The sequence below is a fragment of the Triticum urartu genome, chromosome 1A (genome assembly GCF_056163025.1).
Source record: "Triticum urartu cultivar PI428250 chromosome 1A, HENAU_Tu73, whole genome shotgun sequence".
Taxonomy (NCBI): domain Eukaryota; kingdom Viridiplantae; phylum Streptophyta; class Magnoliopsida; order Poales; family Poaceae; genus Triticum; species Triticum urartu.
Window position 1 is genome coordinate 51831677 of NC_141873.1, and position 24501 is coordinate 51856177.

Genomic DNA, 24501 nt, shown 5'->3' on the forward strand with positions numbered 1-24501 from the left:
AAGAGTGCATGCTCTGCCGCCGGTCCTTTCCGCAGCTGCGGGCACTCGCACCGGAAGTGCCCGTGCTCCCCGCACTTGTAGCAGCACCTGCGCCTGTTGCCGCCGCTCCCCGACGCCACGCTGCGCCCGTCGTCCTCGTCCCGAGCACCGCCGTGTCGACGCTCCCATGCTGCCCACTGCGCCGCCGTCATGAGCAGCTGCTCACCTCCGCGCTCGCCGCCGTCTTGTCCACGATGCCGAACCCGCTCGTCGAACGCACGCAGCCGCCCGAGCGCTTCGTCGAATGCCATCGTCGTCACGTCGTGGAACTGCTCGATGCCGGCGACGACGGTGAAGAGGCGATCCGACACCGTATCCAGCAACTTCTTGAAAAGTGCTGCGTCGCCCAGCGTCTCCCCGAGGTTGGCATACCTCGACGTCATCGCCGCGAGCCTCCCGCCATACACGTCGAGCTCCTCGCCGTCCGCCATCTTCATCCGGTCGAATTCGCCACGCAGCGTCCCCAGCCTCGCCGCGCGGACCCGATCAGCGCCGACGAACCTCACCTTCAGGGAGTCCCATACCTCCCTGGCGGTGAGCTTCGTCGACACCTGCAGCAGCACATCCTCCGGCAATGCCCCGAGAAGCAACGCACGCGCCATCTTGTCCTTCCGCGCGTTCACCGCCGCGTCGCCCGGCGCCACCGCCTCCCATATGGTGTGGACCTCGAGGATCGCCTGCGCCTTGATGGCCCAGACCGTGTAGTTGTCCGCGGTCAGCAAAGGCATCGCCATCGTCGCCGATCCGCCCGCGCCGCCGCCGTGTGGGACGAGCGCCATGGTCGCCGGTGATCGCCCGAACCAAATCTATGTATATCAATTGTTGAAACCGCTCTCTCACACTGATGGATGGAGATAGAAGAAGAAGGAGCACATAGTGCAATGGAGTTTCACCCGGCTTCACAGCCCCGTTACTTTTCCCAGAGCCCCAAAAACTCTCCTCAACAAATACACTCGTGGTCATGGCTTTGTAGTGGCACAACAACGCAGCGCCCACGTTTCCTTGTGCGCACGTACGCACGCCGCCTAGCTAGCTACCCTGCATGCAATCCATCAGCCCGGCCATGCGCACTACATGCGCGCTACGCGCACGACGCGGCCATCTCCACCGGTCACTGCTAACAATCAGCTAACTAACTCACACGCATCAAGCAAACTTGGCCGGCACACTTGCCAACGCCCTGCTCTACGTGCCAGACTCGAGTGTATACACGCTACACACACATACGCCACGCTTCTGCGTCCCGCACGCCCCGCACGTCACCGACGCGCCCGACGAGCCCGACGGCACCAGTGTGTCCCGCCCGTCCCGGGCGCACCCAACGAGCCCGATCACACACGCCGTGGCTTATTCCAACACCTAGATGTATAATTAATGTATACATTAATTGTCTGACACGGTGCTATATCTTCACGATATACAACTAGTGTATGCGTCTGTATCATCATCTCAAAGAAGGCTATATATACCAAGATATAGCTAGCGAAGTCATGTATCCCACACATTCACAGAAGCCACACAAATCCTATATTGTACGATTCTAATATCAAAGGATAGAGAAGGCTCTAGTGTAGGAGATACAAAAGCCATAGCCATGGCGAAACTCATGTGCTTATGTTTCATCATCCTCACTATTGCGGTAGCCGTGTCGGCTGACGAATGTGAGGGTGACCGATTCCCACACGGCTACAAGTGCGGAAGTAAGTGAAATATATTAAGGGAATTACGATGATCAGCATTTCATACATGCAATTTTGATATTTATTATTCTTTGGAGTCACGCGGCCTTGATTTTAGTTATGCATTTTATATGCTTCTTGCGCTATTCTGATCATATGTTGGGTCAACTTGAATGGTCTTGCAGGTTACACATTTCCTCCTCTGGCGTAGTGATTCTAGTTTAGCCACGGGAGGAGAAGCATTGGCTTTTACATTATATGTGTGTGGCCTCACAAGAGCTTCCCTTTCACATTTGTAATTCGTGAGGTTTTACTCATAATAGTTTATGTTAATCACTCTGTATGAGAACGTTTGTGAAACTAATAAAGTCTTGTCCTCAAATTGTCTAAATTATGTTTGTTCATACACAATATTTTTGGTTCTATTTACGGCTCATTGCAGGTGAAGGGATCAAGGATATTAGAAGAAATTAATGTTGTTAAAGCAACAACTTTCATGTGCTTTTTATATCCAAAGTTAATGGGTTCATCTATGGCTGAGCTCAACCAATTTTTCATCTTAGTAACTCTTATTCCTGGACCCTGGCTGATGCAAAGCTCCAAATACAACTTACTTTGCTAAAAGTGAGGAGACTCATGGGGAAGGGGATGAGAAAGATAAATGGAATATTCAGTTAGTTGTATATATGATTTCACACACAAATCTGGTGTAGTTCGATTGTAACGGTTTACTTGGATTTTGCAATGCGTGCAACGTCTGCTTTGTACAATGTATACACTACCAGCTTTTTATCACATGAAGTATTTCAACTAGCAGCTAGGCTCCCTTAAGGTTCTTTTTAGCTTATTCTTCTTTAGCTTAATCTTAGATTTTCATTGGCTTGGGCTTGATGATTTCCACGTAGACACCGCGTGGGACTAGGTGGGATGCTCGGGTAGGACTTTTCTATGACATGTATATCACAAATTTGGGCAAGAAGGCTCTACTTTTCGTCTCTGTGACTAAGGGAACATTAATATAGAAACAGTTAGAACATGCATAGATATACAAGAGGGAGGAGGAGAGTTAAGGACAAAAAAATAGTTAAAGGTGGACCAAAGGTATCACACCAGGCTACCAAAGTAGCCCTAATTACAGAAGATGAGAAACAGAAGGACCATAGTCTGTTGTCCTCGGCGCAGATGCGCGACTTCTTTCTAATAGAAGACACACACAACATCATCAGCTATCAACGTAATCTGCAAAAGAAGTCTTCATTAGGATAGGCAATTGACAGAGCACACATATGCTTTCTCTGAAAGAGGGTCGACCCCTTTTGGAAAATAACAACTAAAAGGGTCTGTGATACATCACTTGTATACACATAGGTCTGCTAGGGAGAATAACCATTTTTGAATTTCAACCGCGCGACTTGAGAAGCTCTAGTTTCTACTTGTAGCAGCCTGAGTTGATCAATCATCCAATTCTCATCGACGGCAATCATGTTAAGTTGATTTCCTTCACCACTCTCGCATTCAAAACAAAGAAATTGGAAAAGCCAACTTCTTTCTCACCACCTTTGTAATTCTTCAACACCATTACTTTGAGATGGTTCTCAAGGAATTTCACTAGATTTAGTAGTGGGTCAGACTGAGGATGCAAGTTCTTCATCTTTGCCTTCAAATACTCCTCTCATTGGGAAATCCCAGATACATGTTAAATAGGCAGTTGCTAACTAGACTAGAATATATAAACGAGAATCAAGAATTTATTTCAACATTTAAGGCAAACTAAAATGAGCACTTACAATGACATAGAACTTTTCAAAGAAGGGGAAGCAACTAAGAAGATTGAGAACGACATCCAAATCAGGGCCAGAAAACTTGAGGGCCAAAATATTCCTGGTGCATATCGAGTGGCCTAAGATGGGCCAGATTGTTCCCTAAAAAATAAAACAATGGACATGAGAAACAATTATGCATGCATCTAGGATTGCTAGCTGAATGTGAGAGCCAATAAGGGTGTTGTTGATAGCTAGTTGGATGCGACCATTTTCCTAGAACTGGCTATTTACACTCACAGTGCTAAGTAGTTGTCACTACATGTCAATGTGCATAGAGGACGGCTCCAGAAGTCAATGTTTGTATTGCTATGCCAGCTTGGGGTAAATAGTATGTTTATCTTGTCTGTTCTTTTGTCCACTTCATTATTGTTGGTGTATATGTTGCAGGTCCCGAAGATGGTCCAATACCATTAGGATTGAAAGTATGGAAGACCATACCGTTGGTCGAAGATACACATGTGATGGTGCTAAACCCGGTAGATATCGGGTAGGGGTCCCAAGCTGGTGATCTTAGTACGATGGTAACATGACAAAGAATGGACACGGTATTTACTCAGGTTCGGGCCCTCTTAAAGAGGTAAAACCCTTTGTCTTGCTTTGTTGTATTGATTGTGGATGGGGTATAGAGTACATGTTGATCTACCTCGAGATCGTATGTGTGAATGAACCTCTTTGTAGATCTAATGATCTAAGTTGTAATGATCTATTGACTATCCTGGCCTCGGTTTATATAATGTACCGGAGGCCTAGGATTTAGAAGAGTCCTCGTCCTGTGCGCCAAGTCTTGTGGAATATCCATTGTATATCTCATGGGCTGCCCGAAGAATCCTAGTAATTAATCGCCACGAGGGTCCTCGGCCCGGCCCTCTTGTCCGTGAGACGACATGGCGAGCACCCCCAACATGTTCCTTCTAGTCCATAAAAACCTCTGTAAAGTTTTGTGGCATTTGGACTCCGTCTGATATTGATTTTTTGCGATGTAAAAAACATGAAAAAACAGGAACTGGCACTTGGCACTATGTCAATAGTTTAGTACCAAAAAATGATATAAAATGACTATAAAATGATTATAAAACATCCAAAATTGATAATATAACAACATGGAACAATAAAAAATTATAGATACGTTGGAGACGTATCAGCATCCCCAAGCTTAACTCCTACTCGTCCTCGAGTAGGTAAGTGATAAAAATAGAATTTTTGATGTGGAGTGCTGTTTAACATGTCATATCATATTCTTTTCTTTATAGCATGGACATTTGGACTTTTTATGTGATTCAAAGCAATAGTCTAGTTTTGACATAATAATTTAGATACTCAAGCATATCAACAAGCAACCATGTCTTTCAAAATATCAACGCTAAAATAAGTTATCCCTAGCCCATCATGATCAAACATTGATCCATTCATGAAACACACTCGAATATTAGCTACACCCAATACTTAAGTACGTTCATATTGCCTCCTAGTTGGTGCTTTTTATAAGAGAAGATGGAGACTCAAATTCAAAAATAAAAATTGCATAAAGTAGAAGAAAGGCCCTTCGCAGAGGGAAGTATGGATTTGTAGAGGTGCCAGAGCTCAAAGCGAAAAACTTAGAGATAAATACATTTTGGGAGGTGTATCCATCCCACCAACTAATAGTTCCCAATACTTTCGTCTAAGCGTTCTCAGGCGGAGATGTTGACGATCTCCTTTGCCCTGCCGAGGGTGAGGCGTAGCGAGGCTGGGGACTCGACTTCCTCCTCGCTAATAGGCTCCATACGTGTAGTGTTGCGCCGAGTAGATGGAGCGGGTGCCAGGGGCGGAACAACACGAACAGGAGTGGGCACGAAGGGTGGTGCAGTGCGCGCTGGAGTGGGCGCAATGACTTGGTTGAACTCTTCGGTAGAAGGCAGGCGACGAGTAGGTGCATAAGATGCTGAGGACGAGACAAAAGTTAGTGGCGGTGCAGTGGGTAGGAGCTCCCTCCTGTTGGCGGCACAGCCATGGACTGAGTCCATGCGGGCAGCCACGAAGTCATCCACCAGGTTGTCGAAGGCTGCCTCCAGGGCCCGGAGATACTCAATAAGCATCTCAAAAGCCTCGTCTCGTTCTCCTCTGGGACAGGAGAATGCGTAGTGACAGGTGTAAGGCACATGGCATGGAAGATAACGGTAATGACGAGTCTTCATCACGGGGAGGACATCCCTGAGATGAGCTATCGCCTCGCGGGCTGCCATCTGCATAGCATGCCTCTCCGTAGGCATGGCTCTTCCCAAGAACCGGAAGCGGCGTAACTCACCACGCCCTCCCTTGAACTGCACCGCGGCCTGGTGCATGGTCAGACTGTCGTTGACTCGATGCTGGCAGAGTGTGAAGACTGGGCGCACAGATGGCCCCATCGCGACTTGAACGATGAAGGAGAGAAGCTTGACGAACCCATCGGGCACGTTGGCGAAGGTCTGAGACTCGCAGCTGTTGTCGGCCATCTACAAAAGTAGGCAAAAATTCTGAATGGTCAGATCATAAATTTATGCTGACTGTCAGAAAATGACTACAATTGCAAAAAAAAAATATAAATTGGCTCTATCATGCTAATAACCAATTAGCGATCGCACCTAGTGGCTTCCTACAGTCAGCCTGGCTCTGATACCAAGCTTGTCACGACCGGTTTTCCAATAAATTTTTTTTATTGAGAAACCAATCTTTTGAGTCCACTATGAGAAAAATCCTCCTTACCGGTAGACAAATTCTTGATACAATAAGCCAGTAGCATAAAATATATTACAGGGTCGAGCTACGGTTTCTCAACCAAATTATTACAAGCACGCCAATAATTATACATAATGGCGGATATGGCACAGCGGTGTGGAGGCATACTACTGACTCGAGGATAGGGTGGTGGTGGAAAAACACAGCGGGGAGTGAGATACATGACTCTAAAACTGGCATATCATCGAGCGTCGAGGTGAGGCTCGATGAATTTATTTGGTAGCGGAAGCGGATATAATATAGTGACCAAATCCAGGGTCGCACGAGACTGACTGGGATTCCTCTAGGCGTCGGACTCGCTATCAAATTCTTCATCCATGAGATCGCCTTCGTCAGCATCTGGCCAAATCAACAAGCCAGGTGAGTACTTTGAAAGTACTCGCAAGACAGTTCAGACGTAAGATATAACAAATGCATGCATGGATGAATCATGAGTATTTTAACAGTGGCACATTAATTCGTAAAAACAAGACAGGTAAAAAGGGGGTCGGCGGTAGTCCGCTCGAAAACCCAACAAAATAACTGTAAACCCAATCGGGTGTCTGAAGCGACACCTCGATAGGAAGATAAATAAATAAAGCACGACACAGTCGGGCGTCTAGGCGACACCACATAAAGGGCTTTAAAAGAAATGCCACAGTCGGGCATCTGAGCGACGCCACATAAAGGGCTTTAAAAGAAATGCCATAGTCGGGCGTCTGAGCGACGCCACATAAAGGGCTTTAAAAGGAATTGCCACAGTCGGGCGTCTGAGCGACGCCACATAAAGGGCTTTAAAAGAAATGCCACAGTCGAACGTCTGAGCGACATCGCAGAAAGGGCTTTCATTGAAAGTAAAATATAACAATGCCACAGTCGGACGTCTGAGCGACATCACAGAAAGGGCTTTTATTGAAAGTAAATAATAACAATGCCACAGTCGGACGTCTGAGCGACATCACAGAGAGGGCTTTTATTCACAAGTAAATAATACTCATAATAAATATTCAATTCATGAGAATAAACGGGTTAGTCCATCCACAGGAATAAACATTTAACCGGACTTAGCACTCATGTGATTCACCGGAGTCTCTGTCATCAAAACTGGCATTTGTCAGGATAAGATAATACCGAACTTGGACATGGAATAGATGATTCAAAGGAATATATGACTCTGCAGAGTTTGTACGAAAAATTTTCCCACAGCCAACGGATTTCCGTAGTCACGAAGGACTAGTTCCGTTTATGGTATTTCGGAAGAAAACACAGCTAACCAGTACACACCCATCCTACCTCTCGATGCCGGGATTCACCCTAGACATCGTCCAAGAAAAACTTTTGAGACGGGGAGATCACAATCTCGAATAGCATGGGATCAAATTTATATACGCGCGCTAAGGGGTGCCCCCCTCTCGGTCCCAACCGGAAACACCCATGCCCCCTGACCGGATGACTGGCTTTAATCCAGGGCCATGGAACCATCATCACGGCCTCTCCTTTTGGTGTGTACCAGGAAAGCGGTTTGCAACTTACTAAGCCATATTCCTTGCGGAAAACATGTGGTAGTACAGGAAAGGAAGAATGGAAGGAACTGGACCGATACGGGTTGACACTGAAGTCATATAGTCTGGCATAAGACTGGCATGCTACAACACTGCCATCTTACCCATCCTCATGCCAACACATGGCCATGCATACTCACATCCATCCACTTATGGATTTTCGAAACTCACTTGCCTCATCGTTGCAGGTAACATGACATTCGTCGGTATGCTCATCAACATGCCATGAAACTACTTAATGCAAACATGCCAAAACAATCATCATATCAAAAGTTCAAACATGCTTGCCTGGTTCAGAGTAGTCGGAGCCTATCTCGGTGAAGTTCGCGGTCCCGTCACCTCCTTCGGTATCTACGGTATAAAGAAACATACGCGCTAACGTAAATACCGTGAGGTGCACAAAATTATTCCAAATACTTTTCTGTTAAAAAGTTATAAGGATTTTAGTCCAGGGACTCATCTGTAATGAAACAGAAAGTTCCCAGGGGCTAACTTATAAAAACAGAAAATGATTCGATAAAGAATACGCCGGCCCAGCGGGAAAACGCATTTGGCAGAAGACGTTTTCAGAAAACGGTTCGCTTAGAAAGGACAGAGAGGCTGACAGGCGGGTCCCGCCCGTCAGGTTTGAATTTTTAAAAAAGGCGGCAGAGCTCGACGGTGCCCGAGAGCCGCGGTGGTCGCCGGCGGCGATCCACGGCGAGGCAGGGAGATCGGAGAGTACCTCCGTGTTCAGGGCGCCATTCCGCGTCTGTGGGAGGTGGTGGTGGTCGCCGGCGAGCACCACGTCGACGGCGGCCCTTGCTCCGGCGGACGGTGGTTCGGGCGTTGATGGAGCTCGCCGAGGAGGGCTGCAAGGATCGAATTGAAGTGCGGGTTAGCTCTCTGGTTGCTCGAGGAGGGTACTGACGAGGTTTGGGCGCCGGGGACGGCCTCACCGGAGCGAATCGAAATGGAGGCCGAGGCGGAATGGGGCGGCCGGAGTCGGGGGAGGAGACCTCCTCGAGGTCCTCCTAGTGGCCTGGCGGGGCTTTGGTGAGATGCAGTGGTGGTCCGTGCTTGAGGGTGAGCTCGGGGTCCCCTTTTATAGGCGATCCGAGGCGGTGGCCGTGAACGGAGTTTTCCGGTGATGGATTACGGCGGTACAGTGCTTGGTCGGGAAGGTTCAGAGGTTGAGCGTCGTCGTGGATGTACCCTAGTTCCATTTAGGTGCTAACCTCAGCGGGATTTGGTTGCTTAGGGGGAGCTCGACGGAACGGGGCGGCGCGTGCCCGTCGGCGGCAGGGAGCGTGCTCTGTGCGTGCCGCGCCACGGCGATGGTGCTGCATGCGTGCGCTGGCGAGGAAATGGCCACGCGGAGCCACCAGGGGGTTTGGGCGGCGCCGAACGGCGTTATGCCGCCGTTCTGCTCCCTGTCGGCCGCTACGGTGGTTCGGCCGCCGCAAGACACGCCGGCGCAGGCGGGCCAGGATGCCACTGACGCCAGGAACCTGCCAAGCGCGCGTGTGAGGCTCCGGACAAGCAAGCTAGGCCGTGAGCAACGTGCCAAGTGCACTGTGAGCATGTGACTGAATTTCTGACGAAGATCGACACTGAATCTCTGAACTTAACTGAAGATGAACAGAAACAGTGCGTGCAAGGTGTTCGACAGAATGATCTAGGCATGTAGGGATTTTTCCTTGAGCTGAAACTTGGTGGGGTGGCCTCTCATTGCACCAGGAGGCTGCCTGAATTTTTGTGGAATTTTTGGAGAAGTGTAGATATGAATTTCACCAAATTTGTCAAATCTGGTCCAAACTTGCAGTGAGTGAAATTTGAAATTTTTGAAAAGAAGAAGAGTGGATCAAGATGGTTCTAGGTTGTGGGTACTAAGGACTATCCAGGGGAGTTGGTTTGAGATAAAAACTCAAAGGCAATGAGGTACTTGCTTTGAAAATCACTCAGGCTCAAAATAATTGGCAGAAATGATTTGAGAGATAAAATAATTGAAATAAAATCCAAAACTTGTTTGGACTTGTTGAGACAGAGAATTTAGATTGTTCAAAGGTGGAGGGAGGGATTTTGAGAAGATTTACTATAGGAGACATGGTAAAACCATGGGTGGTTTCAAGATAAGAAAAACCTCAACATTCACAGAGTTCTTTTTATAAGAAAAAGAATAATTTCCAAAAATATACTTTGAGAAGGGAACCATCAGAGAAAGAGTTTTAAATGATCAAACACCATAGTTTGAAGAAGATACAAAAATAAAATCCTTGCCAAAGAAGTTTTTAAGAGGAAGGTTTTCTGGAAAAATTTTAAATGGCCTCTTTTCAAAAACCAACAAAGTTTTTGCTGAAAAACCAAATAAAATTTTTGGAGTGTCACACCGAACCCGCTCGTCGAACGCACGCAGCCGCCCGAGCGCTTTGTCGAACGCCATCGTCGTCACGTCGTGGAACTGCTCGATGCCGGCGACGACGGGGAAGAGGCGATCCGGCACCGTATCCAGCAACTTCTTGACAAGTGCCGCATCGCCCAGCGTCTCCCCGAGGTTGGCATACCTCGCCGCCATCGCCGCGAGCCTCCCGCCGTACACGTCGAGCTCCTCGCCGTCCGCCATCTTCATCCGGTCGAATTCGCCACGCAGCGTCCCCAGCCTCGCCGCGCGGACCCGATCAGCGCCGACGAACCTCACCTTCAGGGAGTCCCATACCTCCGTGGCGGTGAGCTTCGTCGACACCTGCAGCAGCACATCCTCCGGCAACGCCCCGAGAAGCAACGCGCGCGCCATCTTGTCCTTCCACGCGTTTACCGCCGCGTCACCCGGTGCCACCGCCTCCCATACGGTGTGGACGTCGAGGATCGCCTGCGCCTTGATGGCCCAGACCGTGTAGTTGTTCGCGGTCAGCAAAGGCATCGCCATCATCGCCGATCCTCCCGCGCCGCCGCCGTGTGGGACGAGCGCCATGGTCGCTGGTGATCGCCCGAACCAAAGCTCTGTATATCAATTGTTGGAACCGCTCTCTCACACTGATGGATGGAGATAGAAGAAGAAGGAGCACACAATACAATGGAGTTTCACCCGGCTTCACAGCCCCGTTACTTTTCCCAGAGCCCCAAAAACTCTCCTCAACAAATACAGTCGTGGTCATGGCTTTGTAGTGGCACAACAACGCAGCGCCCACGTTTCCTTGTGCGCACGTACGCACGCCGCCTAGCTAGCTACCTTGCATGCAATCCACCAGCCCGGCCATGCGCACTACATGCGCGCTACGCGCACGACGCGGCCATCTCCACCGGTCACTGCTAACAATCAGCTAACTAACTCACACGCATCAAGCAAACTTGGCCGGCACACTTGCCAACGCCCTGCTCTACGTGCCAGACTCGAGCGTATACACGCTACACACACATACGCCACGCTTATACGTCCCGCACGTCTCGCACGTCCCGCACGTCACCGATGCGCTCGACAAGCCCGACGAGCCCGACGGCACCAGTGTGTCCCGCCCGTCCCGCGCGCACCCAACGAGCCCGATGACACACGCTGTGGCTTATTCCAACACCTAGATGTATAATTAATGTATACATTAATTGCCTGACACAGTGCTATATCTTAATGATATACAATTAGTGTATGCGTCTGTATCATCATCTCAAAGAAGGCTATATATACCAAGACATAGCTAGCGAAGTCATGTATCCCACACATTCACAGAAGCCACACAAATCCTATATTGTACGATTCTAATATCAAAGGGATAGAGAAGGCTCTAGTGTAGGAGATACAAAAGCCATAGCCATGGCGAAACTCATGTGCTTATGTTTCATCATCCTCACTATTGCGGTAGCAGTGTCGGCTGACGAATGTGAGGGTGACCGACAGGCCATGATCAAGGAGTGTGCTAAGTATCAAAAATGGCCAGCAAACCCGAAGCTAGATCCGTCGGACGCATGCTGCGTCGTGTGGCAGAAGGCAAACATCCCATGCCTTTGTGCTGGTGTCACCAAGGAGAAAGAGAAGATATTGTGTATGGAGAAGGTTGCCTACGTTGCCAATTTCTGCAAGAAGCCATTCCCACACGGCTACAAGTGCGGAAGTAAGTGAAATATATTAAGGGAATTACGATGATCGGCATTTCATACATGCAGTTTTGATATTTATTATTCTTTGGAGTCACACGGCTTTGATTTTAGTTATGCATTTTATATGCTTCTTGCGCTATTCTGATCATATGTTAGGTCAACTTGAATGGTCTTGCAGGTTACACATTTCCTCCTCTGGCGTAGTGATTCTAGTTTAGCCGCGGGAGGAGAAGCATTGGCTTTTACATTATATGTGTGTGGCCTCACAAGAGCTTCCCTTTCACATTTGTAATTCGTGAGGTTTTACTCATAATAGTTTATGTTAATCACTCTGTATGAGAACGTTTGTGAAACTAATAAAGTCTTGTCCTCAAATTGTCTAAATTATGTTTGTTCATACACAATATTTTTGGTTCTATTTACGGCTCATTGCAGGTGAAGGGATCAAGGATATTAGAAGAAATTAATGTTGTTAAAGCAACAACTTTCATGTGCTTTTTATATCCAAAGTTAATGGGTTCATCTATGGCTGAGCTCAACCAATTTTTCATCTTAGTAACTCTTATTCCTGGACCCTGGCTGATGCAAAGCTCCAAATACAACTTACTTTGCTAAAAGTGAGGAGACTCATGGGGAAGGGGATGAGAAAGATAAATGGAATATTCAGTTAGTTGTATATATGATTTCACACACAAATCTGGTGTAGTTCGATTGTAACGGTTTACTTGGATTTTGCAATGCGTGCAACGTCTGCTTTGTACAATGTATACACTACCAGCTTTTTATCACATGAAGTATTTCAACTAGCAGCTAGGCTCCCTTAAGGTTCTTTTTAGCTTATTCTTCTTTAGCTTAATCTTAGATTTTCATTGGCTTGGGCTTGATGATTTCCACGTAGACACCGCGTGGGACTAGGTGGGATGCTCGGGTAGGACTTTTCTATGACATGTATATCACAAATTTGGGCAAGAAGGCTCTACTTTTCGTCTCTGTGACTAAGGGAACATTAATATAGAAACAGTTAGAACATGCATAGATATACAAGAGGGAGGAGGAGAGTTAAGGACAAAAAAAATAGTTAAAGGTGGACCAAAGGTATCACACCAGGCTACCAAAGTAGCCCTAATTACAGAAGATGAGAAACAGAAGGACCATAGTCTGTTGTCCTCGGCGCAGATGCGCGACTTCTTTCTAATAGAAGACACACACAACATCATCAGCTATCAACGTAATCTGCAAAAGAAGTCTTCATTAGGATAGGCAATTGACAGAGCACACATATGCTTTCTCTGAAAGAGGGTCGACCCCTTTTGGAAAATAACAACTAAAAGGGTCTATGATACATCACTTGTATACACATAGGTCTGCTAGGGAGAATAACCATTTTTGAATTTCAACCGCGCGACTTGAGAAGCTCTAGTTTCTACTTGTAGCAGCCTGAGTTGATCAATCATCCAATTCTCATCGATGGCAATCATGTTAAGTTGATTTCCTTCACCACTCTCGCATTCAAAACAAAGAAATTGGAAAAGCCAACTTCTTTCTCACCACCTTTGTAATTCTTCAACACCATTACTTTGAGATGGTTCTCAAGGCATTTCACTAGATTTAGTAGTGGGTCAGACTGAGGATGCAAGTTCTTCATCTTTGCCTTCAAATACTCCTCTCATTGGGAAATGCCAGATACATGTTAAATAGGCAGTTACTAACTAGACTAGAATATATAAACGAGAATCAAGAATTTATTTCAACATTTAAGGCAAACTAAAATGAGCACTTACAATGACATAGAACTTTTCCAAGAAGGGGAAGCAACTAAGAAGATTGAGAACGACATCCAAATCAGGGCCAGAAAACTTGAGGGCCAAAATATTCCTGGTGCATATCGAGTGGCCTAAGATGGGCCAGATTGTTCCCTAAAAAATAAAACAATGGACATGAGAAACAATTATGCATGCATCTAGGATTGCTAGCTGAATGTGAGAGCCAATAAGGGTGTTGTTGATAGCTAGTTGGATGCGACCATTTTCCTAGAACTGGCTATTTACACTCACAGTGCTAAGTAGTTGTCACTACATGTCAATGTGCATAGAGGACGGCTCCAGAAGTCAATGTTTGTATTGCTATGCCAGCTTGGGGTAAATAGTATGTTTATCTTGTCTGTTCTTTTGTCCACTTCATTATTGTTGGTGTATATGTTGCAGGTCCCGAAGATGGTCCAATACCATTAGGATTGAAAGTATGGAAGACCATACCGTTGGTCGAAGATACACATGTGATGGTGCTAAACCCGGTAGATATCGGGTAGGGGTCCCAAGCTGGTGATCTTGGTACGATGGTAACATGACAAAGAATGGACACGGTATTTACTCAGGTTCGGGCCCTCTTAAAGAGGTAAAACCCTTTGTCTTGCTTTGTTGTATTGATTGTGGATGGGGTATAGAGTACATGTTGATCTACCTCGAGATCGTATGTGTGAATGAACCTCTTTGTAGATCTAATGATCTAAGTTGTAATGATCTATTGACTATCCTGGCCTCGGTTTATATAATGTACCGGAGGCCTAGGATTTAGAAGAGTCCTCGTCCTATGCGCCAAGTCTTGTGGAATATCCATTGTATATGTCATGGTCTGACCGAAGAATCCTAGTAATTAATCGCCACGAGGGTCCTCAGCACTTGGCACTATGTCAATAGTTTAGTACCAAAAAATGATATAAAATGACTATAAAATGATTATAAAACATCCAACATTGATAATATAACAACATGGAACAATAAAAAATTATAGATACGTTGGAGACGTATCAGCATCCCCAAGCTTAACTCCTACTCGTTCTCGAGTAGGTAAGTGATAAAAATAGAATTTTTGATGTGGAGTGCTGTTTAACATGTCATATCATGTTCTTTTCTTTATAGCATGGACATTTGGACTTTTTATGTGATTCAAAGCAATAGTCTAGTTTTGACATAATAATTTAGATACTCAAGCATATCAACAAGCAACCATGTCTTTCAAAATATCAACGCTAAAATAAGTTATCCCCAGCCCATCATGATCAAACATTGATCCATTCATGAAACACACTCGAATATTAGGTACACCCAATACTTAAGTACGATCATATTGCCTCCTAGTTGGTGCTTTTTATAAGAGAAGATGGAGACTCAAATTCAAAAATAAAAATTGCATAAAGTAGAAGAAAGGCCCTTCGCAGAGGGAAGTAGGGATTTGTAGAGGTGCCAGAGCTCAAAGCGAAAAACTTAGAGATAAATACATTTTGGGAGGTGTATCCATCCCACCAACTAATTGTTCCCAATACTTTCCATGCATAGATATATCATAGGCGGTACCCAAACAGAAAATAAAGATTATTCCTTTTTCCACCATAACTTTCACTTTCCATGGCTAACCGTATCCACGGGTGCCCTCCATACCAACACTTTCCAAGGAATTTATTATTTGACAACATAAAGTAAATTCATTTTTGCATTTCGGGACTGGGCATCCCTAATACCTTTGCTTTACTCTCGTGTAACGACAAGTGAATAAACACTCATCTTGAGAACAACATATCTAGCATGGAAAATATTAGCCACCCCTCACCGCTCCGCGAGCGAAACAAACACACAAAAGAGAAGTTTATTTTGAAAATTAGAGATGGCACATGCAAATTTGCTTAGAACAACAAAAGAATACCACATATAGGTAGATATAGTGGACTCATGTGGCAAAACTGGGTTAAAGGTTTTTGGATGCACAAGTAGTGATCATACTTAGTGCAAAATGAAGGCTAGCAAAAGATTGGGAAGTGACCAACTAAGAAACAGATAATCTCATAAGCAAGCATTAAGCATAATTAACACCGAATAATGCACCACAAGTAGGATATAATTTTCATTGCATGATTATTGACTTTCGTGCATGCATAGCGAATCACAAACCTTAACACCAATATTCTTACTAGAGCACAATTGCTCATCAACATAACTCACATATCACATCATCATATCTCAAAACTATTCCTAAGAATCAAGTTTATTTTGTCCAATGATCTTCATGACATTTTTTTCTTTATCCTTCTTGGATATCTATCACTTTGGGACTAATTTTCATGTGTTGCTTTTCATAAGCTCAAACAAATATAAGTGAAGATCATGAGCATAATAAATTTTTCTTTCTCTCAAAATAATTTAAGTGAAGCAAGAGAGAATTTCTTCAAAAATACTAAGCACACCATGCTCAAAAAGATATAAGTGAAGCACTAGAGCAAGTCCTAGCTCATAAAAAAATTTAAGTGAAGTATAGAGAGCAATTCTAACAAGTCATGACATAATTTTGGCTCTCTCTAATAGGTGTGTCCAGCAAGGATTGATGACTTAAAACACAAAATAAAACAAGCAAAGACCCATATCATACAATACGCTCCAAGCAAAAAACATATCATGTGACGAATAAAAATACAGTTTCAAGTAAAATACCGATGATCGTTGGAAGAAAGCGGGGATGCCACTCGGGGGCATCCCCAAGCTTAGTTGGTTGCTCATTTTTGGATAATAGCTTGGGATGTCGGGGCATCCCTCATCTTAGGCTCTTCCATCCTTCCTTCATCCATCGTAAGATAACCCTAAACTTGAAAACTTCAATCACACAAAACTCAACAAAACCTTAGTGAGATTCGTTAGTATAAGAATAATAAACCACTACTATAAGTGTTGTATCAAACCAATTCATATTTTTTTTTTGTATTATATCTACTATATTCCAACTTTTTTATGGCAAAAACTCATCAAAGAAAACCATAGAGCCATCAGAATAAGCACACAACACAAAGAAACCAGAATATGTCAAAAGAGAACAGTCACTAGCAATCTGACTATTTCGAATACTTCTGTAGCTCCAAAAATTCTAAAAATTAGGAAGACCTGAGAAATATGTATATTGATCTACTTCAAGTGGAACAGGTATTTTATCGCTCTTTGGTAAAATATAAAAATTAATCTTGTGAGCGTAAAAGTTTCTATTTTTTCAGCAAGATCAAACAACTATCACCCAAGAAGATCCTAAAGGCTTTACTTGGCACAAACACTAATTAAAACACAAAAAACACAATCATAACAGTAGCATAATTATGCTAACACACAAAATCAGAAAGCAAAAAGCAAAAATATATTTTATTCATTTGGTTGCCTCCCAACAAGCGCTATAGTTTTACGTCCATAGCTAGGCATAAAGCAAGGATCTAAGTTTTGTCATCTTTGGTTCAAGATCCATAAGATGCCCTCATGATTGATTCATAAGGTGGCTTAATTCTAGTTCTAGGAAAGTGTTCCTGTGACGCCCCGAGACCGACGCTTCAGAAGACTTCCATATTTTCATGATCGCCGTGTGTTTCATTTGTGCTTGCTCTTTTATCTTTGCATTGCATCATGTCATCATGCCATCATGTCATTAATCTTCGCAACTCAAATAAATAAAACGTATGGATTTTCAGTCCATTTAAATCGAGGGAATTCACATGGTGATTCTCTGTATAACATATCCTCTCGATATTAGGGAGCTATATTAAATATTCCATTTTCGGAATCACCCATAAACACACTTGCAAATAATCACATGCCTTTTCCCGCTTCAAGTTTGGTCCCCAAACTTTGCCCATATTTTCTTTCATCGCTTTCCTGATCTCCACAAAAATTCCGAATATTTTTGGACACTCCGAAATCCTACACTCCATTCAAACTACTTTGGTGCAAGTTAAATAATTTTGGATTTAACTTCCCTGATTTTCGCCGGAACCATTTTTGTTGGGTTGGAAATATTTCATTTAGCCCTACAAAATATGTCCCACCATCTATTTCTAGTTCATGGTCTTTTCTCTTTATTATTTTGACCTCTCTCTCTATTTTTTTCTTCTTCTAAAGGGAATAAGGGAGAGAGGAAGAGCCCAGCCAAACCTCTTGGGCCTCCTGTAGCCGCCGGCCACTAGGCCAAGGCCCAGTCGAACCTCCCCTGCCTAACCCTAGCCCGTAGCCCCGCACTCTGCTCGTTCCCCTCCTCTCGATCTCTCAATCTCGTCCCCCACACCGCCGCCACTCACACACACATACACACACACACATCGGGCCAAGGAGAGGAGCTCCCTGCACCCGATCCCCTCGCCGCCTCCACCGCGAGACCCCCACGTCCGACCTCCTCCTTGCCGCCCTTGGTGCCGCACCACCGGACCTTACAGTCGCCCTCATCGTCGACCATCACTGCCCCTGCAGCCTCCCCTCCTCTGCGTCATTGCCTTCCATGGCGCCGCGCCCGGCCTCCCGTGCCACCACCATCTCCAGTCGCATGCGTCGTCACCTTCCCCTCGTCGGCCTCCTCTGCATCGCCCGGCCTCCCTTCCTCTGCTCCCTTCGCACCTCCGGCCGCCCCTTCGCGCGCCCTATGCCACAGCCGCCCGACGCCTCTGCTTGTCCCACTCCTCATGGCCGGCGTAGAGCTTCTAGCCTCTGACAGCAGCAGCTACAAGTCCGGCAGTCCTAGCAGCGCCATGGCCTTGCCTCCTCCATCAGCTACTCCACCCTCGGCCATCCCCATGACCACCATCTGCGCCACCTATGCCTGCTGTCGCCGCTACCCTCGCTAGCTCCGCGTCCGTGCCTCTGCTGCTGGTCCTTGCTGTCGAGAGACTCGTCGATGGCCTCCTCCTTGCCTCTGCACGCCGGCACCTATTGTTGGTGGACGCAAGTTTGCCCATGATGTATATGCCAAGACCCCGAGATCGACTTCACGAACTGGAAGTACCCCTTTGAGTTCGTCAAGGCCCTCATGTACCACTACAGCCGGTGTGTTTTTTGTCAAGTCCAACTACGACATAAACGACTACACAATGACTCCGAAGAACATGGAAACGCCAAGTTCCCCTCCGAACGTGAACGACTACACCCGGTGATGGGACGAGTACCCCGACAACATGTACCACTACGCCCAATTTCCATTACCGAAGACCGCGAGTACAACTACGTCCACAGCGTGTCGTGTATGACTACCGTCGCTTGGGTGCAACGAAACGCCAAGTACCATGACGACCATCGACATGTACCCCTACACCACACCGAAACGCCGAGTACCTCGCCGTGACCCCGAACATCTACGGAAACTTGTGCGACTATGAACGTGAACAACTCCCATCGTCGTGGATCCGACAAGTTTGCAAGTACAACTACTTCCTCTACGACCCGCGAGAACAGCTACTTTCACTACCGTCGCGAGAACAACTACTTCCCTCGACGTACCCGAAACGCTCCGAGAATGCACCCTTGGAAGGTATAACCGCCGGAACGATGCCCATGAACGAATGCATGTGTTGTATGAGATGCATGTTTAGATGTTGTATTCGCTCATGAACGTTAGTTGTTCCTCCTCGTTGCCATGCCTTCCACCCGTAGGAACCCGGTTACCGGGATCACCCCCACCATTCTTTGCACGCTCCCGCCACACTACCTTTTGCATCGGTATTTCCGTGAGCTACCGAAACCGATATGTTGCCGTGGTATCATTTTCGGATTCATCGTAGTGGCACCCCTTTTCGTTTCCGCCACAATGACAAATGCTTCATAATATGCTCATGTCAACATTCTCATAAAATTGCATAAACTTGCGTATGTCATCCGCATCATGATAACAACATCAAGAATGTTTAAAATTGGTGTTTGCATTAAATTGCTAATGCACATGAGGATTTACCGGAATTGTTGTTTGATGTTTCCGGCCTCATTAAAAATGCCTAACTGTGTATTCTACTCATGTTTCACCTCTTGCCATGTTAACAACATTTAATATTGTTGAGTTCATAACCGAGGTCGAACTAAATAAGTCATGTGGTGTTTCGTCAATATGCAACTCATTGCATATTGAGCTCCACTTAATTTGTAGTATTGTTTGTTGCACTTTGCCATGCCATGCCTCGTTAAACCAGACATGCATCATACTTGGTTGTGCATTATGCCATGTTTATGTGATGGTTGTTTACTATGTTGTTTGCTTATTTCCGGGTTGCTTCTCTCGTTAGCTTTGGTTCCGTTCCGGAGTTGTGGGGATTCGTTCGACTACGTACGTTTGTCTTCTTCATGGACTCGTCCTTCTTCCTTGCGGGATCTCAGGCAAGATGACCATACCCTCGAAATCACTTCTATCTTTGCTTGCTAGTTGCTCGCTCTATTGCTATGCCGCGATACCTACCACTTGTTATATCATGCCTCCCATATTGCCATGTCAAACCTCTAACCCACCTTTCCTAGCAAACCGTTGTTTGGCTATGTTACCGCCTTTGCTCAGCCCCTCTTATAACGTTGCTAGTTGCAGGTGAAGATGAAGTTTGTTCCATGTTGGTACGTGGATATTGTTGGGATATCATTATTATATCTTTTTTACTTTAATGCACCTATATACTTGGTAAAGGATGGAAGGCTTGGCTTTATTCTTGGTGTTTTGTTCCACTCTTGCCGCCCTAGTTTCTGTCATACCGGTGTTTTGTTCCTTGATTTTGCGTCCCTTACGCGGTTGGGTGTTATGGGAACCTCTTAATAGTTTGCTTTGAATAAAACTCCTCCAGCAAGGCCCAACCTTGGTTTTACCATTTGCCTCACCACCACCTATACTTTTCCCTTGGGAGTTGCGCTCCCGAGGGTCATCTTATTTTACCCCCGGGCCAGTGCTTCTCTAAGTGTTGGTCCGAACCAGAGCACCGTGCGGGACCATCCCTTGGCAACTTGGGTTATGTTGGTACCTATACGCTTAGCTTATCTGGTGTTGCCCTGAGAATGAGATATGTGCAGCTCCTATCGGGATGTCGGCACATCGTGCAGTCTTGCTGGTCTTTTTTTACCATTGTAGAAATGTCTTGTAACTGAGATTCCGAGACTGATCGGGTCTTCTCAGGAGAAGAAATATCCTTCGTTGACCGTGAGAGCTTGTGATGGGCTAAGTTGGGACACCCCTGTAGGGTTTGAAGTTTCGAAAGCCGTGCCCGCGGTTATGGGCAGATGGGAATTTGTTAATATCCGGTTGTAGAGAACTTGACACTTGACTTAATTAAAATGCATCAACCGCGTGTGTAGCCGTGATGGTCTCTTCTCGGCGGAGTCCGGGAAGTGAACACGGTTCTTGTGTTATGCTTGAACGTAAGTAGTTTCAGGATCACTTCTTGATCACTTCTAGCTTCTTGACCGTTGCATTGCTTCTCTTCTCGCTCTTATTTGCGTAACTTAGCCACCATATATGCTTAGTGCTTGCTACAGCTCCACCTCACTACCCTTTCCTACCCATAAGCTTAAATAGTCTTAATCTCGCGGGTGTGAGATTGCTGAGTCCTCATGACTCACAGATACTTCCAAACAGTTGCAGGTGCCGATGATACCAGTGCAGATGACGCAACTGAGCTCAAGTGGGAGCTCGACGAAGATCTTTTTGTTACTATGTCTCTTTTCTGGATGATCAGTAGTGGAGCCCATTGGTGCGATTGGGGATCTAGCATTTGTGGTTGTCTTTCTTATTTTGGGTTCCGTAGTCGGACCTTGTTTGCATTCTGGATGATGTATGATCTATTTATGTATTGTGTGAAGTGGAGATTGTAAGCCGACCCGTGCGTGGGAGGCGACGGTGAAGTTAGGGAGTCAGCAGGTAAGGAGAGGAAGAGAAACAAAAGGAGTCCATGTGGGAGAGGGTGAGGTTTACTTAATCAAACGGCTACTTAGATAGCTTGAAGGTAGACTGGATAGATGTTATTCCGACAAATTCTCTAGGATTAACGCGAGTCCTCGAAAGGAGCCTCTAGTCAGTACACCTTCCGTTCCAAAATAGATGACTCAACTTTGTATAAAGTTAGTACAAAGTTGAGTCATCTATTTTGGAACTGAGGGAGTAACTCTTAAGATAGTGGTGCTTCATTACTGTGTTGCAACTTAGCAATAAATCAATTTTAATCGACTACCTTGACTCTTGTTGGATCTGTCAGACATCGAATGCTTCCAGGCCTGGTTGTCACCATCTGTCTGAGAACTGGTTGTTTACACTCGCGGAGCTAAATAGTTCTCACTACATGTCAGTTTGTATAGAGGACAACTCCAGAAGTCAAGGTCTGTATATATTTCCAGCTTGGGTAATAACTGTTTGCTTACCTTGTCCTTTCAGTTGCTTCATTGTTGCTGTATATGTCAGGTCCTGAAGACAGTCCAGCATTAGTAGGATTGAAAGTACGGAAGACCGTGCCATTTGTTGAAGATACACTCGTCTCTGGAACAGAAGCCGTAAAACTTATTGCCTGACTACTGAAACATTGTTGTCAAACACACTTGGTCCAGCACCAATAGGTTTTGGTCTCTGCCCACTGAAACATAATTTTTCCTGTGTTGGCTCTCTTCTCTTGGTGGAAACATTGTTGGTCTGAGCTGCCATTCAATGGCTGGCATTACATTACCGTATGTATCTTCAGAGTTTGTTTGCACAACAATGGCTGGTATTTTTTATCAAGGAAAGCACACTCTTAATCTATCTAGAATGTTATATGGGATACAATGCACTTGAGGTGGTTCTCAGCCACAAATGACGGTCGACAGTCAAGGGGAATGTACTAGGCTTCCCGGAACAATTTAGCTCGTTCTTCAATCTCTAGGACGATGTGACCACAATAACATCCTCTCCTGCAACAATTCAATTTCTTTGCCATTGAGCAGTCGTCAACCCACCAAATCACGCATACCAGATCGCCCACACTGTCAAGCACTTTCACCCTATTCTTCATGTTTCAAGTGATCAATCAGAGTAAAAGGTCATTCCAGTTTATGGGGTTCTCGCCAGTTCTGCAATAGTTTGGTCACGTACTCGTCAGCCACAGCCCATACGCACACTAACATTGTGCACTCCAGACAGGAATGCCTTACCCTTGAGGAATCCATGTGACCGTGTATCTTGCATCTCGTGTAACATGCATTCCTGTGAACTACTTCCTCCGTATCGATGCATTAGTCATTTTATGAAAACCATATAGTCTCAAAACACTCAGGGGTGGTGCATTAACTCTCACCTTATTTCTTATTTCTTGACATGAATAAATGAATCAACCAATAAGAGATGTGGGGCATGTATGTTTTTAATGAGTTGAGACTACCTACCACGGCATGCAGTGGTTAATTCATTGCATGCAATGGTATTAATTAGCTAATGAACATTACACTCTCTTGTTTTCCCTTCGTTTTGGTCCTGATGCACAACGTAAGATGACTTAGACTACCCATAGTGGGGAGTAACTTTAGTAACATGCATATGTTACTAGTCTATGTTACTACCTGCATAACGAGGAGTAACATATGTATGGTGTCATGCAATACTCCATTTATTAGGTTATAGACTCATCTTGTTTTGGTGTGTGTGATGTTACTCATAGTATGAATAACATACAATGTTACTATATGCCTTTTTTTCCTCACTAATTTCTTGCCACATCATCTATCATCTATTTTACCTAGTTATGTGTGATGTTATCATCTACTTTACTCTCACTATGGATTACGGAGGGAGTGGCATGATTTTTCCGTGAGAAGTGAGTGCTTGGCAAGCCGCCACAAAAATACCCTGATCTTTGACGGCACTTGGACTCTCCAAAGAGATGTCCAGTTCTTCTCCAAATGTCTTGTTGGAGTTCGACGCTCTACCTTCCAGCCACGCCTCCCATCTTCCCTTGGTGCAAGCGAGCATGATGAGAACACTTGTTTGCAAATAGTTTTACTTGTTTTAAGTACCACTTTATGTATTACCTTTAACAAATTTTCCACAGCAATGCGCAGGGATCATCTAATAGTATACAAATAGGTACCCCGATAGAAAAAAGATACGTGGGCTCAATTAGCAGCGGAGAGCGGCATGGAAGTAAGACGGGGCCAATTGATAAGCCAAAGTAATAGCACTGGCAAAATAAATTTTTTTTGTCTCACATGGGCCAACAATTACAGATTTATTAGGCCTCGTAAGCGGGTTGCGCCGTCCCCTCAGAAGCTCCCCTCCTGAGTTCAACCTTATTTTTTCTGAGATACAGGTCCATTAATGTACATGTCCAGTGTCTTATACTAGTGTGATATATAGAATTCAATGCATATTTCCAAAGTGCGATGCAATATTGTAGCAATTTGCGGTTAATGTTGTAGCTTGCAGATGTGCAACTAATGCATACATTTACTTTTTGATGCAGTACCATATCTAAAAAAGTTAATATAATTAATCTAACGTTGTAGCCCATAGATGTGCAATTAATGTACACATTCCTTTTTTGGTGCAGTAATATATCTTCAAGATATATATAATTAATGTAATGTTGTACGCCCGTAGATGTGCAATTAATGTACACATTCATTTTTTTGATGCAATACCATATCTTCAAGATATATATAATAATGTATTGTTGTAGCGTGTAGATATGCAACTAATGTACACATTCATTCTTTTCATGCAGTGCCATATCTTCGAGATATATCATATATACAACTAATGTGTGTAAAACATGTCGATATGAAGTTAATGTACATATTTATTGTTTAATGCTATTTCATATCT

General features: G+C 45.1%; 1 protein-coding gene across 1 annotated transcript; it reads left to right on the forward strand.

Moving 5' to 3' along the window:
* Positions 1 to 11495: 11495 nt before the first annotated feature.
* Positions 11496 to 12288, forward strand: LOC125545871 (uncharacterized). The gene is made up of 2 exons (XM_048709930.2): positions 11496 to 11918; positions 12083 to 12288. The coding sequence occupies exons 1-2, from the start codon at positions 11621 to 11623 to the stop codon at positions 12106 to 12108; spliced, it is 324 nt and encodes a 107-aa protein (XP_048565887.2). The 5' UTR covers positions 11496 to 11620; the 3' UTR covers positions 12109 to 12288.
* Positions 12289 to 24501: the final 12213 nt, after the last annotated feature.

Bases quoted from the DNA above. Each gene is read 5' to 3' on its own strand.
- LOC125545871 (XM_048709930.2), top strand. From the start codon at position 11,621: ATGGCGAAACTCATGTGCTTATGTTTCATCATCCTCACTATTGCGGTA. The intron at 11,919-12,082 runs GTAAGTGAAATA...ATGGTCTTGCAG, and splicing joins ACACGGCTACAAGTGCGGAA to GTTACACATTTCCTCCTCTG.